At 41.6% G+C, this 18653-nt stretch overlaps 1 protein-coding gene across 10 annotated transcripts in view; it reads left to right on the plus strand.

Annotated features, from left to right (window-relative positions):
* The window catches only part of ARHGAP32 (Rho GTPase activating protein 32), a 246324-nt gene that overhangs the window by 92334 nt on the left and 135337 nt on the right, over nt 1-18653 (plus strand). For all 10 annotated transcript variants that reach the window (XM_075774813.1, XM_075774812.1, XM_075774811.1 and 7 more), the window contains one exon: nt 5059-5167. In XM_075774813.1, coding sequence (XP_075630928.1) covers nt 5060-5167 — 108 coding nt within the window. In that variant the 5' untranslated portion in view covers nt 5059. The remainder of the gene's footprint in view (nt 1-5058; nt 5168-18653) is intronic.

Below are 18653 nucleotides of genomic sequence, written 5' to 3' on the forward strand. Positions count from 1 at the left end.
TACCCCCCAGGAGAAGGTATTATTTCATGGAAGTAGTATTTGTACTGAAATGTTTTCATTCCTGATAAGCAGATAAGGTCCCACCATAAAGGATGGGACCAGCAAATTGGATTTGAGAAGGTGGAAAAGGGCATTAGATGTTTTCTTGATACAATTGGATCAGGTACAACTGTACAAGCTCTGACTTGAAATTCATCAACTTGACCTACCCGAGAACTTTAAAGAATGGGTGTGAACGCGGGCTGTGTCTTTTGTGAAATGTCCTGTAAACATTTGTTCCAGTACATTTGATTCTCAATTTACAATGAAGAAGGATTCATTCATCTGAAGAGAGATTGCCTGATGGCCTCTGTACCGCCAGAACTTTTATTAATATGATGGTGTCAGATTTTGTGTGAAGGGCGTTTGGAGCTGCTAGGCAGTTGAAGAAGTGGCATTTAAAATAAAATTGTATTTCTGTTCTTATGGCTAGTATTAAATTTTGTAGTGAATTTTCAGTCATTTACAACTCCCATAAAATGGCCAAGGGTGGCTTTATAGAACAGAGTATCTTCTTTAGTTTCTTTGGCCTTTAATGTTTACCAAATATATGGTAAACATTGTGTAAGTGCTAGTGGGGCTCTAGGTATTTTCCCCTCCTGTGAAAAAGAATCCATGGCAGAAACAAGGTAATTAGTCTTGTTACAGCTTTACACGTGTGCTGAATCAGATATATGTATCTTGTGCTATTTATTTGCTCTGTAAATTAAAATGATGTCAAATATACATAATATATGTGCATAGAAAAATGCATGTACATGATTATACATATGTACATATGTGTGTATATATAAAAATAAAATATTCCAAGCTTGTCTTGAGTTGAGGCCAGGAAAAATTGCTCCTTCTCCCAGTGGAGTGTTTTCATGATGGCTTTCCCTGGGACCCTGAGCTTTGGTTTCAGTCTCTGTGTCATCCTTGAGAATGCAGAGTTCCTCTAAAATCTCTTGAAATAGGTTAACGAGGAGTACCTTGAGTAGCTGCTTTTCTTCCTTCTCCTCCCCCTTTCTGGCCTTACTCCTGCTCATGTTTCTGTACTGCTAATTCACAAGGTTCTTTTCCTTCATCCAGGTCAGGGGCAGGGAGGAAAAAGACACTTAATAGACAAGGGACTAATATTACCTGTAGCATCTTCAGCATTCTTGGTCTCTTGTCTCAGATGGTGTGGTATTAAATAGTTACTATTAAAGATTAATAAGGGTTCACAGATGGTTATCAAGTGTTTATAATTGCGCTAGAGAGAAAATCTTAGGTGTACTTTTGTGGAACCGTGATGAAGTACTTAATTTCCATCAGCAGTAGAATATTCCGTTCAACAAGTCTGGCAAACGCTCAAAGAACTGATTGTTTTAAATATACAATTGTACACACAGAGCTTTTCTTATTTCCACTGAAAGTCCAGAACACCTTCGATAGGAAGAACAATAGGATTTCACTGAGAAGGGTTTGGGAAGAGTTGACCTCGTGGAGTTTTATAGGCATCATCTGACTAAACAAATAATGTGAGTGAATAGACTGGAGTCTAGTAAAAAGGACTGGGTACTGTGACATCCGTAGCTGTTCACGGTGAGGGTAGACACCCAGAACATGGGCCTGATTCCCAAGGTTATTTTAAAAAAAGCATATGTAAGGCCAGCCTTATATTGAACCTACGTGGCCTGTGTGTGAATGAAGGTCCGTAGTTCTGAAGGAAGCAGTCAAATGTGGTGCATGTTACTTAGGGAACGGCAGGAGGAGTTGTGTCCTTGGGCAGCCCTGTGTTCCTGGCAACATTTTAGACATTCAGAAAATTCTCTTCTCGAAAGGAAACCAGATTTCTGATGAGAAATCCAGGAGGAATTGCCATAAGTCTGAGTTGTGTAGTAAATTCATTTGTAATGCAAAGTGCTGATAAAGATGTAAATTCAATCTCATAGTTTTCAAGTCTTTAAACCGAGAAAGCATGCATTTTGGTAAGCTGTTTGTTTTGACCGAGGTGTGAAAGGTGTGTCTTGATCGTGTTACCCTTCTTTTCATTCCATCCTCTGATGGTGTTGGACTAAACCTGCCTTGGGAGGATTTGTGTAGAATCGTTTTGTACAAGGGCAGTATGGCCAAACCCAAACATCTAGAAATCCTGAGGAAAGTCTTACTGTGCCCTTTTCAAAATTATGAAGTTAACTTAAAAAAATCATAGAATCATAGAATGGTTTGGATTGGAAGGGACCTTAAAGATCATCTAGTTCCAACCCTCCACTAGGCCACGTTGCCCAAAGCAGCATCCAACCTGGTCTTAAACACTTCCAGGGATGGGGCCTCCACAACCTCTCTGGGCAACCTGTGCCAGTGCCTCACCACTCTAACAGGAAAGAACTTCTGTCTAACATCTAATCTAAATCGACCCTCCTGCAGCTTAAACCCATTACCCTTTCTCCTGTCACCACACTCCCTGAGAAACAGTCCCTGACCAGCTTTCCTGTAGGCCCCCTTTAGATACTGGTAAGCTGCAACTAGATCTCCCCAGAGCCGCCTTTTCTCCAGGCTGAACAATCCCAACTCTCTCAGCCTGTCCTCACAGGGGAGGTGCTCCAGCCCTCCGATCAGCTTCGTGGCCTCCTCTGGACTCACTCCAACAGCTCGATGTCTCTCCTGTACTGGGGCCCCCAGAGCTGGACACAGTACTCCAGGTGGGGTCTCACAAGAGCAGAGTAGAGGGGCAGGATCACCTCCCTTGACCTGCTGGTCACGCCTCTTTGGATGCAGCCCAGGACACGGTTGGCTTTCTGGGCTGCAAGCGCACACTGCTGGCTCATGTTGAGCTTCTACATCAATCAATACCCCCAAGTCCTTCTCCTCAGGGCTACTTTCAATCCATTCCTCGCCCAGCCTATAGTCGTGCTTGGGATTGCACTGACCCACGTGCAGGACCTTGCACTTGGCCTTGTTGAACTTCATGTGGTTCGCACAGGCCCACCCCTCCAGCCTGTCAAGGTCCCTCTGGATGGCATCCCTTCCCTCCGGCGTGTCGACCACACCACACAGCTCAGTGTCGTTGGCAAACTTGCTGAGGGTGCACTCGATCCCACTGTCCATGTTGCTGACAAAGATGCTGAACAGTGCCGGTCCCAGTACTGACCCCTGAGGAACGCCACTCGTCACCCTTCTCCACTTGGACATTGAGCCGTTGATCACAACCCTTTGAGTGTGACCATCCAGCCAATTCCTTATCCACCGCATGGTCCATCCATCAAACCCATGTCTCTCCAATTTAGAGACAAGGATGTCGTGTGGGACAGTGTCAAATGCCTTGCACAAGTCCGGGTGGATGATGTCAGTTGCCCTTCCCTTATCTACTGGCCCTGTAACCCCATCATAGAAAGCCACCAAGTTTGTCAGGCATGATTTGCCCCTAGTGAAGCCGTGTTGGCTGTCACCAATCACCTCCTTTTCCATGTGCCTGAGCATAGTCTCCAGGAGGGTCTGCTCCATAATCTTGCCAGGCACAGAGGTGAGACTGACTGGCCTGTAGTTCCCCGAGTCTTCCTTCTTACCCTTCTTAAAAATGGGGGTAATGTTTCCCCTCTTGCAGTCAGCGGGAACTTCACCAGACTGCCAGGACTTCTCAAATATGATGGAGAGTGGCCTGGCTGCTTCATCCGCCAGTTCCCTCAAGACCCGCGGATGCAACTCATCAGGTCCCGTGGACTTGTGCACCTTGATTTTATTTTTTTTTTTTAAATCTCCTGGTTTTGAGTTACACAATCTGGGTTTTTTTTCTGTAACCAGCAGGTTTCAACTTTCATTTTGAGTTAAAACAAGTGGCAAACTTCTCATGTGATGGAGCCCGTGTTGTGAGAAACAGGCCAAATCTTCTGGCTCTTCATATGCAAAGGAGAAATGAAAGAGCCGCTACTCTGAGCAACAAATTTTCAGGTTTACAAAACCCAAATTCTTTTGCACACATACATCGCAAAGGTGCAAGTCTCCCATCTGACCTGGCATGGCACCTCCACATTCTAAATCATGGTATTTTCATGCAAATTTTTTTGAGATATATACAGCTTTCACCATGTAGGCCTATTTTTTTCTTGCTTCATTAGAGACAGCCACTTTCAATTGGGGTGGTTTGCGGTGGGAATGGCACATGGAACCATTTAGCAGCATTAGCCTGAGGCGTTATGATTTTTGGTTTTGAGTCCCATACATCTTCTCTGGGATGTGTTTTTTATTAGAGCAGAAATATGATCACAAAGCTAGGTATAAAATTATATGGGATATAATTTTGTAACCCAGCCATGCTATTACTGTGAGTGTTAAAATGACTTCTTTCTTAACACTTCACGTAGAGCACAAAGGAGAGTTAAATGTTTTGGCCCAGCCACTTATGTCATGGTGGCAAACATCCTTTCGGAACTTCAGATCTTGGTCTGAAGCAGAGGAGTTTTCTTAAATGTGTTTGAAAAGATGGCTCCTTATCTGAAGAAGAGTTTACCTTGATAAAATGAGACGGCTTTGGGCGCAGAGTTGGGGCAGCTGAAGGTGCTCACCCTGCCCGCAGGATCAATAAGAACTATAAGAGCTGATGGCTCAGGCCTTGGGACGTGAATTCAGGCTAAGACATGGAAACTGCTATCTCCATTTTAGGCCAAACATGCGGTGACAACTAGGGAATCAAATGTGTGTATTTCTTCTTCTAAGGCTAATTTGTTTGCCTGGGCAACAGAAGCAGTTTTTCTGAAATGGACTGAAAATTATTCCCGCATTTTTTCTGTGTTTTAAGACTTGCAAATTGTGCAGTGATTAAACAAAATTATCCATTGATTGGATAGGAAATGCAGGTTTCTCTCCACCAGATTTACACTCTTGTCCTGCTCTTATAATCAAGGAAGTAAGAGGAACTTAGAAGTACGTAAGATTTCTGGATTTATAAAAGCATTTGTATTATTGTATGAGGCGTATAACTAAGTACCGTAACAGACTGTATGTAAGATGACATAGACATCATCACTGAGTATCAGACTTCTCTGTCCTCCTTTCCAGAATGATGAAGTCCTCTGTACATACAGAAGAAGATGACTTTGTGCCAGAGCTTCAGAGAAGCATCCATCCCAGAGAGAGGCCAGACTGGGAGGAGACTCTCAGCGCTATGGTAAAACACCTTGTTGCATTTTCTATATGCATTATTTTCGGTTCTGAACAGTCTGCTTTTACATTCTAATTACGCATTGATTTATATTCCCTGAGTTTCAGATTTTTATATGGATTGCATTGTACTTTCAACAAGACCAAAAGACTTTCCTTCCTCTGGCAGTTTGTCAACGAGAGAGAGAAGGAGCATGAATAACGCTTCTGCCCTATTAATACGTGCCCCAAAGCGGGTCTAGTAACCAATTAAAAGGTCCATAATGTCACAACGATTTTCAGCCTGCATTAACCTCTTTTTCAGCAAGACTTTTGAGCATGAAGGGAACTTCTTGTAAAAACGCGCTCTTTGCAGCATGCAGCATTGTGGAAGAATAAGACTTTAGCAAAATGCTGGCTAAGTCTACAGAAATAAAATCTCAGCCTGAAACTACCATCAGAGGGAACAGAATTGCAGAAAAGCAACCACAAAGGTGCTGTTCTCGTGCTTACAGAAGGCACTACAAGTGGGCAGTGGGCCACGGACAACTCTATTACCTAGATATATTTGTTTTCTTTTTAAAGGAGTGAGTAAAGTATCTGCAGTTCCACTTTCCCAACTCCCCCTAGCATTTGCTGAGTTTAGAAGATCAGATGTTGTTTTATTAGCAGCCAAGCAGAGCAATCTGATCAGGTCGTTTTGTGAAGTTACCTTACCTCACAGATGCTTGACCTGCCATGTTTCCGTATAGGAGTGTCTGGAAGTTGTATCTTGCTTGTTGTTTTTCGATTTTCTAAATTGCCTTATTTAGCTGAAGAGGCAATTGCCTTCTGCTACAGCCCTTGGATAGGGGGAAAGTCTGAATATTCCAGGAGAGCAGTGGTGCTCCAGGGGCAGCCAGTCCAGCAGCATGGCTAAGATTACTTACTGCAATGTAGCACCAGTGACAGTTTTTCCCTCTCATTGGATCATGTGGCAGTGACAGGGCTTCAGCCTGGAAAAGCCAATATGTTCTCTGCTCCTGGACTGCCCGCAGTGCAGCAGCGACATGAGAGATGGGCTACATTTAGCAGGACAGATTCCTCTGATGTATGGGGCTGAGGGGAATTCATCCCAGTGGATTACTTGAAGTTTAAAACACCGTTAATATCTGGCTGGATCACACAAATTAGATTTTGGATTAACTGTTCTTTATACAACTTTCAGAAAATGTGTAGGTAATGACATACCTGGCTGGTAGGGAGTTTTTTTAATTTTAAATGGGAACAAAGATAGGTACTGTGGTTTTTTTTTTTAAAGCATCACCAAACCTCATATAATACAATGATAATACTTTGTTCCAAACTTGATTTTCAAGCCAAAAAAAACCAATCCAAAACTAAGGCTTCACCTACATTTTTGTCTGCTGGTATTTTCTGTGCTTGTTGCTCCGCTTGGCTCCTTGCTTACCCACTGTTACTTTTGCCTTTTTTTGAATTGTTGCTTTCTAAGTATATTTTTTTTCTCATATGCAGATATTTTTTTCCTTCTCTCCACCTTGGCCAGCAGTTGACACTGGTGCTGCCTGTTTGAGAGCACTGTCTGTTCTAATCAGCGTTATTCAGACAGCAGTGCGTGCTCCCAGCCTCAGCGCACGGTGCTTTTGAGCACCCTAGAGCCCGGAGCTTTGTGTAAATCACTCTTTGACACCGCGCTGTCTGTAACCTCAAGGTGTGTCTCAGGAATGTGAGTCTGTAATTCAGTGTCTCCACCTGTAACACAAGTTAGCTGGCATACCTCATTTGTTGGGGTTTTTTTTCCATTGTTGATTTACAGTGAAGGAAAGGTTCACCTGTTCTGGCTCGATACTTTCCCTGTTCTCATCAAGGCTGTTGTGCTCATGGACATATACTGCAATCTACCTGTATGCATAATGTTCCCCCAACTGTGCTAATTATTAATTCACTTTTGAGAACATGTCCCCTTGTGCAGCAGTGTAAAAACTGAACGGTCCAGGTGGCTATAAAAAAGAGTTTTAGAGGACGATAAACAAGAAAATGCACATCTAACATTTGCTGCACAATGATTTGGTATGACGAAGCACAGGGCTACATGTAAAGCTACTGAGCCTGTATTTATAATGGCTTGGATTTGTGCTTACAGCGTTGGTTTGACCTCGTGGTCCTCTGAATACATTGTAGATGGGTAGAAAAGCTCACTTGCTCATGTTTACTGGGTTGAGTGAATCAAATTTCCACTTTCAACCTCTGCCTTATGTCCAGTCAGAAGGTAAGATGTAAATATTTACAGGACAGTAAACTCAATTCAACAGTGTCACTTTCTAGTCTCTATTTAACCAGCACATCTACTGCATTCTGTGTTTTTCCTCATCATCTAAAGCCTGAGATTTTTTTTTTCCTTGCTTTTTTCCTTTGTTTTGCATTTTAGCAGCCTCTAGCTTAGCCTTTTCCCAGAGCATGCTCCTTACATGGTTATGTGCGTTTCTCATAGTGGCATAAGACATTTAATTTTCAGCTAGTAGTTGTTTAAGTTGCAGGCTTCAGGTTTTGTTGCTTGCTATTTCAACCTCTGGGGAATGGAGGCTGTGGGGGCTTGGAGAAGTTGGACGAGGCTGCGTTGTTTCCTACTCTCTGTTGTTTCTCGTGGTCAGCAGCTGGAGACCCAACTGGGTGCAAGGCTTTGTCATTTTAAATGAATTTCACCTTCTGCCAGGTGAGCAAACAGCAACACTGTGGAGAGCTTGGGAAATTGTGACGCAGTCAACAGACCAGTGATGCTTATTCGTTTGGCTCTTGAACTTTGTCTTTGTATGTGTTTTTGTACTTTGGGGAAAGGTGATGTTATGTGTTCAAAGTTACATGAACATTCACAAGTCATCCTTACTCTCTCTCCCACCTTTTTATCCACCATGTATTTCAAAGTGCTTATTGTTAATTTACATAAGTGCTTTGTTTCCAGAGCTTTTTCTTAACAAGAAATAAACTAAAGGTCTTTCTGAATGTATGGAGGTTGAATGTCCTCCTATACTGCAAATATAAGGTAGGACAGAAACTCTACTTTTAATATTTCTGTCATTGCCAGTTTATTCTGGGCACCTGAGTAGCTTCAGTTCTTTGTTTGATACTACTTTTATCATCTTTTTTATGTTTATTATTTGTGGTTTCACCTACTTGTTTCTTGCTTGTGGTTTAGCAGAAAGGCAAGTGACTATATATACTGGAGACCTGGTTTGGTTGGGGACTTCTGGTGGTTCTTGAACCTTCATGGTAGTTCTCACATCCTGTGCTGTACATCTTGAGACCCAGACTGAATGAAATGCAGCACTAGATAGACAGACTTTACAGGAGTTAGGTAATAAGACAGCTCCCTCAAGGACTGCTGTATTTTGTATCTCCCCCCCCCAAATGTTCTGTATTTTTAGAATTTGGTGATATTATATACGCAGTTTTTTTCACTGTCCCAGCCTCCTATTCCCACCGCGCTGCTGGGTAACCTTCACACAGGCTGGTTTTTTTCTTCCTCTGCTCTAGTTCGGCAAATGCAGTTGATGAGATTGACTTTCTTTGTAGAACACTTCTGAGTTCTAGGGATGAAAAGCCGTGTTTGAGCCGAGTAATATTGCAGTATATAGATTTTTAAGATTTCTCTGAGATAGTAATATTATTTTAAAGGAAAGGAGTGTCTTTTCCTTGTAAGGTCCTGAAGAGTGCTCTATTTCTATGTTACAAGAAATGGAAGTTGTGAAAGAGAGCCTTTATATCATATTTCTCATATGACCCTACAAAGCAGCTGTCCCCAGCCTGTCATTAACTTTACCATAAATTGATATTTATACTTTAATATTACATTTACCTTATGTTATTGGCCATCTGACTTGCTCTCAGCACGTCTTTAGGAGATTGCAGTGTTTTAAAAGCAGGGTGCTGACAGCCTCTTCCACACCAGCAGGCTGGTGTGCTTACCCCTGTTGCCTTTTGTTTCCATTTGTCTAATTTTTGTGGGGAAGCAGAATTAAAACAGTGAGATAAATATAAAAAACTTTATTTAGGCACCCTGTTGAAATTGTGCTGCCATGGAAAGATACTACCTGAAGCTGCATTAACCTGACAGGCACTGAAGATAAAGCGAATATACTCAATCCAAAGCTAGAAATAGGATTTCTTTTGTGTGAGAGTATGTGTGTGTGTGTATATGTGTTTCTGAAAAGGTCTTTTTTTCTGCAGTGTCTGCTGCTTCTTTCAGCTCTGCAAGCTTTCAAAATATGAGCCCCTATAGCTGTGGTAGGTTTATTTACTGTTAGATTTTTATTTTTTTTTCTGTAGTGCTCTGAGCACAAGAATACGGGTGGTCATCCTGAGACCTGGTCCCCTCCTACAGTGAATGTCTGCAAGGATTCATTCGTGAGTAGATCACGGCTGGATGTGAGCAAGAGTTCTTCACCTTGAGGAAATCAGCCTTTCCCACCCCGGTGCACCTTGGAACAGTAGCTTTTAGGATCAGCTCCTTTTCAGCTTGTGCTGGTGCAATTTTCTTAGGAAAAATAGAAGCCTACAAATGTTTTAGGTACAGGGGTTAGACCCTGTCCTATGAAGTCCCTGGAATAATCTTAGTTCTTACATCAGGTCAGATGAATTCTGAGATCTGTAGTATTTTCAATGTTTGATACTAGATAAGGTAACGTACCATGGCTTGTGAAGGTAATGTGAAGGTAATAAAGGCTTTTTAATGAGACCTGAATATATTACTCTGTTAAATCTGGGACATGAGTGAGGAGAAAACTATTTTTAAATGCAATTTATAAATGTGTGTAGAAATTAGTGCATTGTAAAGGGTTAAAGGAAGATTTCACTCTCCTTAGTGCCTGGTTTGTTTCTCATTCTTTGTACAGCACTTAGCCCAGTGCTGCCCCAGATCTTGCAGCTTCCGCAAGAATAGATGCAAAAACCATAGGACTGCATAGGGCTTCTTTTAAAATTATTTTTGTTTGGTTAGTTTTTAATTCAAAAAACATCAGGCATGTTTCTGAGTGTGTCAGTCCTGACCCAAGCTAAGACAAATACTTGCAGGAACTGTGGCAAAATCTGAAGAACAAGGGAGTGTGGTAAATCCTCTTGCTTGGCCTTGTCAACTATGGTGGTTGCCAACAAGGTGGTTTACTGAAATGATATCATTCCAGCAACTGAAATATCTAGACATAATACTCTTCAGCATGTAAAAATTGACATTTTTGATTTTTATTCCTGTGGCTTGCAGCTCTTTGTGCTTTGCATGCACATGAACCAACATCAGAATTTTACAGCTGAGTATCTGGTTGTGAGCTCTTAAGTAAGTGTGCAGAGTTTTGTTGGACTGATGCTGTTTTCAAGATGGGTTCTTTGCCATAAACTTCTTTGGGAAAAAGTGTCCTTTTGAACTCTGAATGCACACCTGCAGGTTCTTTGTAAAGTCCAAAGTTTTAAGCTCTCAAGTGCAAGGGAAAGTTTTAGTAGATAGGAATTCTGGGATTTTTTCTGTTGTTTTTTGAACGACTTGGACAATTCAGTGTAAATGGATTTTAGGTATTTCTTCACCTAGATGCTACAGCAGTTGGCTTCTGGCTCTTAAGTCTTAAGAGTCATTGCATTTCTTAAATACTAGGGAAAATGTTACCTTAAAGTTTGGGGGTTAGTTTTGTGCTGATGAAGGCTCTCAGACTTTTGACTTGCCTGGGTTAGTAAGTCTTCTGTTAATCTTGCAGAAACTGTAGCGTATCTTCTCTATCCAGCGCTCGGCAGCATTTTTATGTGAATTGCTGCAGTTTAGAGTGCATAGCAGTTAGGTCGCAGGGCGCCATTTGTAATGAAGATAACGATGGGACAGAAATGGGATTTCAGATAGTCTGGACAAAATAGGCATTGATATGAGACAGTCGTTCCATACGGCACACCACGCTGTCATCGGGCTGTAACAATATTTTGGTCAAAACAGTTCTGGTCTGGCATTGCACCAGTAACCTATATTTCATGTTCAATTCACATCACTTGTTTTCCTTGGTATTGCTGCATGAATCAAGTGTTTTTTCCCCTCGTTAAGCTTTTGGCAAGGTATTACATTGTTGTGTGTGATTCTTTCTCTCCCTCTTGGTTAGACAGTCATTTTTATTTCTCAGGCTAACTCCCAGCATGAAGCTTGTCCCTGAGAATCTTTGAAAATTGGGACACTTAATTGGCAAATTGGCTTCCATTTGGGTTTGCCAATTAAATGAGTTCAATTAAACCAGAATGGATACCGTATTTTTGGCAGTAAGTATTAATTTATAGCAATTATTTAATTTTCATTGGCGATACTATGGAAGCAATTGTTTCTAGTTAGTTTACTTTCTTTACAGTGTATTCAGTCTTGCAGTACAGTGTTGATCCAGGAGAAAAAAACCCTACATTTTCTATATTTCTGTTTTAAAATCTGTGCAAGGAATGATTTAGAATTTGCAAAGGCTGGACTGGTGAAGTTTGTTGTTCACCATGATCACCAGTTTTAATGCACCCTGATTTTGCATTTTGCATACCTATTTATTTCAAAGTCAATCCGATGCATCAGTAAATTCAGTGAAATCCTTAGGATGTGCGTTTACGTGCCACCCCTAGTGTTTCTTCTTTTATGGTTGTAGGGGATAACGGCAATGAAAAAGATAAAGATGGCACTGGAGCGTAATGGCTAATCTTTTGAATGCTCCCAGTAGCCCTCTGCCAAATTACGTAAGTGTAGGTAAGCATAAACATGCATTAAATGTACATTAGGCACTTACGCCTGGGTTTACTAAGGCGTTAGGGAGCCTGAGTGCCTCTGTTTATCATACTGTGAGTAAACCACTGGGCTCAGCGGCGTGTGTAGTATTAGTAGCAGCTCTGTGGCTAGTGCTTTGTCTGTAAATGGCCAGTCTGAATTTCTTGGGGTTTAGGTAATCAAATTTTAGGTTCAATTTCAGCCAGTTTCATATCCCAGTATCTTTTATAATTATCAGCCATCATTGCCCAGACAAGCTGCCTGTTGGTGAGAGCATGGTGATGCCGTTCTGATGGCTGGTGCTGGTAACGCTGTTGTAATTAATCCAGGTTATTCACTGTTTTAAGTACATTGTCACGACCCTCTGTCTCTTTTTCTCCCACCGTATTCCAAAGGTGATCTCTTGTGCGCATGTTTTGTTGTCATCATATAAGAAATGTCACATTTGTTTGAAAAGTACTTATTTGGGAGATAAAACTTATAATTTATTTATCTGTCAATCACTTTTCCCTAGTCCCAGCTACTTAAAAATAAGATGTAACATCTGGGAAAGTAGTCTCTTATAAATAAGTGGTTGTTCTGTGGTGTTTGGGTTTTTTTTAAAAAAATTGCTATTTATTGCTTCTTAGTTAGCATAATACAAAAAGAAAAAAGGAACAGTTTTTGAAGGGTTGTCGATAGATTGATCATCTATCCCCTTCCATTCCACACCCCCAAGTTAACCCCAGAAGACAAACAAAACATCAGAGTATATATTGTCTCGCTGAAGGTTGTAGGCATTAATTTTTTTGCCATGATTCAACCTTCTTAATTATAAAGTGATGAATTATTCCCTGAAAATGTTGGTAATCTTTAGCCTGATTTATTTTATTTCAATCATTCCATACAGTTCTGCCTTGCTACGTTTATATCGGTCACTGCTGCATCGGTGTAGGTCTGCGGGATGTTTGTTGGTATTTGATCGAATACCGTGGTTGCTAGGGCACATATGATTCTGACTGCAAACCCCAAAGTTTTTGCACTGGTGGTCTTAGCACTTCATCTTTGCTTTAGGGTTATTCCGTGACAATTTGTGATGGATGCTGAGGGGCTTGCTACAAGTGCTCTTTCCATCGAGTAAGGCTGTAAATTGTTTCTCACCCTAGAAGGTAGTGTGGCTCATTTAGTTAATTTTCCTCAGCTAGCATAGGATCCATAGGATTGTGACGGTGACCTGATTGTGTGAGGATGTGTGAGTAGACATCAGAGTTGGTTTGCACAGTTTCAGACTGAAAATCGCTGCTGTGCTCTGTAACTTTGGCAAGTTTATCGACTCCTTAGTATCCACGCGGGACTGGATTGTGGTCTCCAGGCTTCTCTATTGCAGAAATCTATGTTAAGAAGTTTCTGTCTTTGATTATTCCTTCCCACCTCCCGTGCTACGCGGGACAGTTACAGTGAGAGTTTCTGGGATGAAGACTTGGGAAGTGAATCATTGAGCTAACATCATTTAAACATAATCCCCCAAAAGAAGTTCAGCTTTCCTGTTTCTTTTTAATCTGGATGGATTGTTTCAGGGACTTGTACTGTAGCCACTAAAACAGTTGCAGCTGCAATGAGAGGAAATAAAGAGAGAGTAGCTTGGGGCTGAAGGATTGGGGTGGGGCTTTAAAAAATTGGCTTTACCTCCTCAAGCCAGGCTATCACGAAACTATGCCCTTGGGCTGACTGTCCTCATGATGTGCCTTCTGTTGCAGGGAGTGTAGAAGTTTTAGGGTCTGTGTGTTCCTGGTTTGCTCTGTGGCTTGTACTGCAAGCAAATGTTTTCAGCTTGCAAACATCTGAAGTTGTTCTTTGGTAGGGTTGCAGAATCAGAAGTTTTAACTGTTGATTCTTGCTTTGTGGCACAGGGTTTTTCCCTGTACTTGTATGTGGTTAACTAACTGCTCTTGGTTTCTTCATCTGAATAGATATTCTGGGATGTTACAGTTGCATGCATGTGTAGGAATGTCTTCCTAATTTGTTACGGTTATTTTTCTCTGTGCACGTGGTTTTGGTTTTTGTGTCTCAAGTCTCTGGGGTTTTTTTCTTAAGTATTGACCTTTAGGGAAAAAAAAATCCCTTGTTTTTACCTCATAATTTTATGAGTGCAAGGAAATATTCTTGGAGGACGAAGAGTCTCACCATCAGCTTCTGCAGAATCCATGTTCTTGGTGGTGTGAGGAAGAGGTCCTCGCCCACCTTCCTGGTTTTGCTGACCAACAGCACGGAAAGACCTTCCTGCAGCTCTCGCATCATACCTCAGATGTCCTGTTCTGACCTCACCCCAGTGATGTGAAGTCCTTGCTGGAGAGCACTGTCACCCCAGATCTGCCAGCATAAATGCCCATGTTGTCTTTCCTAACCGGGTTCAGAGAACTGGCTCGTTGAGGCTGAGCAGGGTTTGAAGGCAGAGGGAGGGAATGGTGACTTGGCCAGAACAGGGTGTGTGATCCCAGGCCAAACTTTCCTGGATAACCATTGAGCAAAGCTAATGAACTGACCCTTTTGTTCTCTTGTTCAGAAGTTTATGGACAGCTTATGCTATAAATTGTATGTTACAAGTAGACACGTTTTTCACGTGACTGTGCTATTTTAAAGGTTTGGAAAATGAGTGTGTCGTATTCCAGTGTTGTATTTTATGCCATTGGAAACAGCTCTTTTTATAAACAAAAAGCTAAGTCCAGCTTGGCTTTCCATGCATAAATATAAATACATGTTACCTCTACTGACTCAAATATTGGGGTTAAATGTCAGGCTGTTGGTTCTTCCACCTTCCCAATCTTTTGTCTGCTGCACTGGGAAAATTCTTCAGTTTCTAAGCAGATTTATACCTATAACATAATGTTGCTATTTGCATAATCACTGAATATGGCCAGAGGACTTACCAGTGTGGTATTTGCTAGTTTCAGGCTGAATTAATCTCTGTAGTTTTTGTGTGATGAGAAATCGCTGCCTACCATAAGAACCCAAAGCTCCACTTGTCCTTTTATAACTAAATTGTGATTAGGACCCCCTCCTCCCTCCATGAAATAATAGACTGTAGAAATTGGGTATCAAACAGGGTCTGGGATTTTGGGGGTCTTTTTTTTTCTTCTTCTTCTTTTTTTCTTCTTTTTTTTCTTCTTTTTTTTTTTTTTTCCCTTCCCTCCAGCCAACAAGGAACTGGAATCAAAGCATGGTGCTCATTGGATGTTCTGTTTTCTGTGGCTTTTTTCTAAAATTGATTTTGTAGGCTGTACAGAAGGAGGACTCTAACCCTGGCTGCCTTTCCCACGCATATTGTATGTGGGATTTTTGTTCTTAAAGAAAGTACATTCCTTAGCCAGTATGCTATTATGTGAGGCTATGTACTGTACCGCTGCAGCTCCCTGCGCTGAGATCTTTGTGAATGGTAATAAGGCGATCTCACTGCTGCCTCACTATAGCAATGTCAAATCCAAACTTCAAGCTGTCAGGTAGTTCCCATGCTAATGTTGTCCTCGGTAACCAACCATTCACTTTTGCTTGGTGCATCCGTTTTTGTCTCTCAAACAAATGATAGCTATGAAAGAAAATACAAGTGTGGGACTGTTTTGCTGGAAATAACCACCATCCTTTGGGTGCCGTTGATTCATCGGCAGAGAATCAGTGCAAGGCCATGCATCTTTTTAAGCCTCACTTAGGAAATCTTATGTCATGACATAAAATCAGCCTGCTTTACAGAGCTGAATTCTGGTCACGGTGACAATAATACTGTCAAAGTAGGTTCGTACAGCTGCTTACTCTGTGTCTCGGATCCCACCTACCAAATGAGTTGTTTTACATGTGAGCTGGAGATGGTTTTACCTACGTATCTGTGTGCTCGTGGACTTGATTTGAAAGAAACAGTAGATGAATAGTTAAGAACTTGTTCTTTGTTCTATCCGTGCTGATCCTTTAAACTATGGTAAATGGGTGCCCTGGACTCACTCCTCTATAATGCTAAGGCTCAGGAATGAGAGGTTTCCCTTAATTTGCCAGCTCATGGCAATGCTTGAAAGTTTTTTCTTATTTTTTCCCCCTTTGGAGGAGAGAAGCTGGGAGTAGAAAAAACACATCCTGTGTGGTCTTCTGAAGGAGAAGAATTCACTGTTAACCATGCCATGCAACCAGTACTGGCTAGAGCAATTCAGCATTGACAGGCAATGTGGAAAATGGAATTCAACTCAAAAAAATGACACACATTAAAGTATCTTCTTTATTGAATGCAGATTTCTTAGATGTGGGATTAAGTACATGCATAGCCAGTATTCAGAGTTTCCTTACTGGAAGCACTTGTCATTTTTTCACTGGCTTTCCTCTATCGCATTTCTCATTTGCTATGAGATTTTAAAGGCATCTCCAGCTGGGTAAGTGTTTCCCCACATTCTCAATCCCTGAACTGAGAGCTAAATTAGAAAGTCAGTGCTACCTCTAATTACTCCAGCCATTCTGGCCTTGAGCTATGCCTGCACATAGGCCAGTCCTCCAGCTCTCCTTTGGCACATCAGAAGGGATGTTTCCTTTATCTTTGCAACGGGGATCAAGACATTTGCACTAGGTAAGGAGCTGATGACTTCAATTGGGGGGAAAAAAAAAAATTACTTTTATAAAATTTAAAAGGTTCAATTGTTTCTCATTCTGAAAAAAACATCTTTGTGCTTTTCTGTTGGATCTCAAAGCTGTTTCTCTGCACACAGTGGCTTGGATTGCTGTAATCAGAGTATGCAAGACCCTTGCACTCTGAAGGGTAAAATTTATCTGATGCCTTGCTCCTTTCTGAGTGAGGGTGCGTAGCTGACTTCTGCAAATATAGATGGGTACACAGGCCTCTTGGGTACCGGAACAGGAGCTTGTCCTTGGTTTGTAGCTTCGCGTACTCTCTAGGTGGTTATTAAATGTGCCAGTGCTGCGCTCTGCTGATCAGGCTGTGAATAGCATGGATATTAATTCTTAAGATGACGGTCAATTGGGAGATGCGGAGGTGGAGCTGGGGGTATTTATTTTTATTTTTTACTTCTTCGGTAAATCTGCTGTAGTATAATGAGCAGATATTTTTGTTTTAGCTGAGATTGTTGATCCTGGGTACATAAACCAGATGCAATTGCATCTTCACTTTAAATGTGCCCAAATGTCTTAAGCAGCTCTGAACAATGTAGCTGAAATGTGCTAAAGTGACACAAACACCCTGTATGAAAACACTTAGGAAACTCATTTGCATCCACTAAATGAATCAATGGCAAATGGTACTACGAAGAACTTGGCAAATACTTGCATTTCTATCATATTATTGCTGTACCGCTGACATTTTTGGTTGAATGTTGTATCTTCATCAATTACCGTACATTTCCATTCACAAAAGTGACCCAGTTACAGCGTTCCTGGGCTCAGGTACGTTTTAATCATTTTAGGGATAGTGCTTGGGCAGATAAATGCTGCAGAATTGGGACCTTTCATTTGGAGTTATTTGTAGTAGCTTGGACATGCTGACTTCCAGTTTAGTGAAAGCATTTTTCCTTTGCTTTGTTGATTTATATATTGCGGAGAACCAGGATGGTTGCTACAACGTACAAAGTGAGGGTAGAGAGAGCTTTCTTTCCCTGGAGTATGTGGAATATGAAGCTGAGCTGAACCATATTTATTCTTTCATTGTGCTTCAGGCTAACTCTTCAGCAGTAATTGGTAAAAGCAGGACGGTGCTAATGGAGCCATCATCTTTTACCTCGCAGAGATCAGGGGATTTTTGCAGGACAGTTTCTTTTTAAGTGGCAAAGTAAGCTCTGCAAAGAAGTTGATGCCGAGCCAGCTTTGCATAGCTAGTTGATAGCCAAGATTTGGAGTAGCTGTCAATGTCCTTGTGCATAAACACCCGCTTCAGATAGCGAACTGGCCGCTTCAGTTCATCCTCTTGCTCACCACAGAGTAATGACTTTTACTGAAACGATATCTCTTTTTCCTGCTGTTCTTCAGTGAAGAAGTAAAACTCTAACAAAGCTCGGGGGGGTGGGGTTGTGGTGGTTTGGGGGTTTTTTCCCTCGTTTTTTTCTTCTTTTTTCTCCCCTCCATGAAAATTGAGGGGAAATGAAGAAGATGTAAAGGAAAGACTGTCATGGAAACCAACTGGCATTTTGAATCAGCTCTGCCATTTTTAGAAACAAGGCCATGTGCTGAAAGAATCCATAGCAATCTGGTCCCTCCAAACTGGTTTTGGTGAGAGACTGATGGTAGGAAGATGCATAAATGTTACTGCCTGTCTAAGAGTTACCCTTGCTTTGTGTTAACCTTGGATTAGGAATAAATTTCCACCTTCAGAAATCCTACTTGAACTCAGTAGCCTGGCTGCACGCTGACCTGCCAAGTCTTGCGTTGCATCCCTTCCTCTATATGGTGCCTCCTCAGGGTTTTGACAATAGTAATGTGGAAAACCAGCTTACCAGTGGGTTACTGGGGCTTGGTGAGATTCCACAAGTTTCTCCTCTTCTTGTGCGTCCCAGTGTAAGTCTGTGGCAGCAGGAGGAGGACTGTGGGCTTTGCATTGGTTCTGTATTCTCCCTATTGAGGATACCAAGGTGGAAACTTTATCACGTCGTGTTCACTGGACTATTCTCTTCAATTTTACGCATATTTTTAGATTGTGTTACGTTTCTGGATGTGAGGGAGATGGGTTGACATGTTTTCTGATAAATGCAATGAGACTTTTTAGGAGAAAATCCTTTCATATTATGCAGTGGAA

The sequence above is a fragment of the Balearica regulorum genome, chromosome 23, assembly GCF_011004875.1.
Source record: "Balearica regulorum gibbericeps isolate bBalReg1 chromosome 23, bBalReg1.pri, whole genome shotgun sequence".
In the NCBI taxonomy this organism is placed as follows: domain Eukaryota; kingdom Metazoa; phylum Chordata; class Aves; order Gruiformes; family Gruidae; genus Balearica; species Balearica regulorum.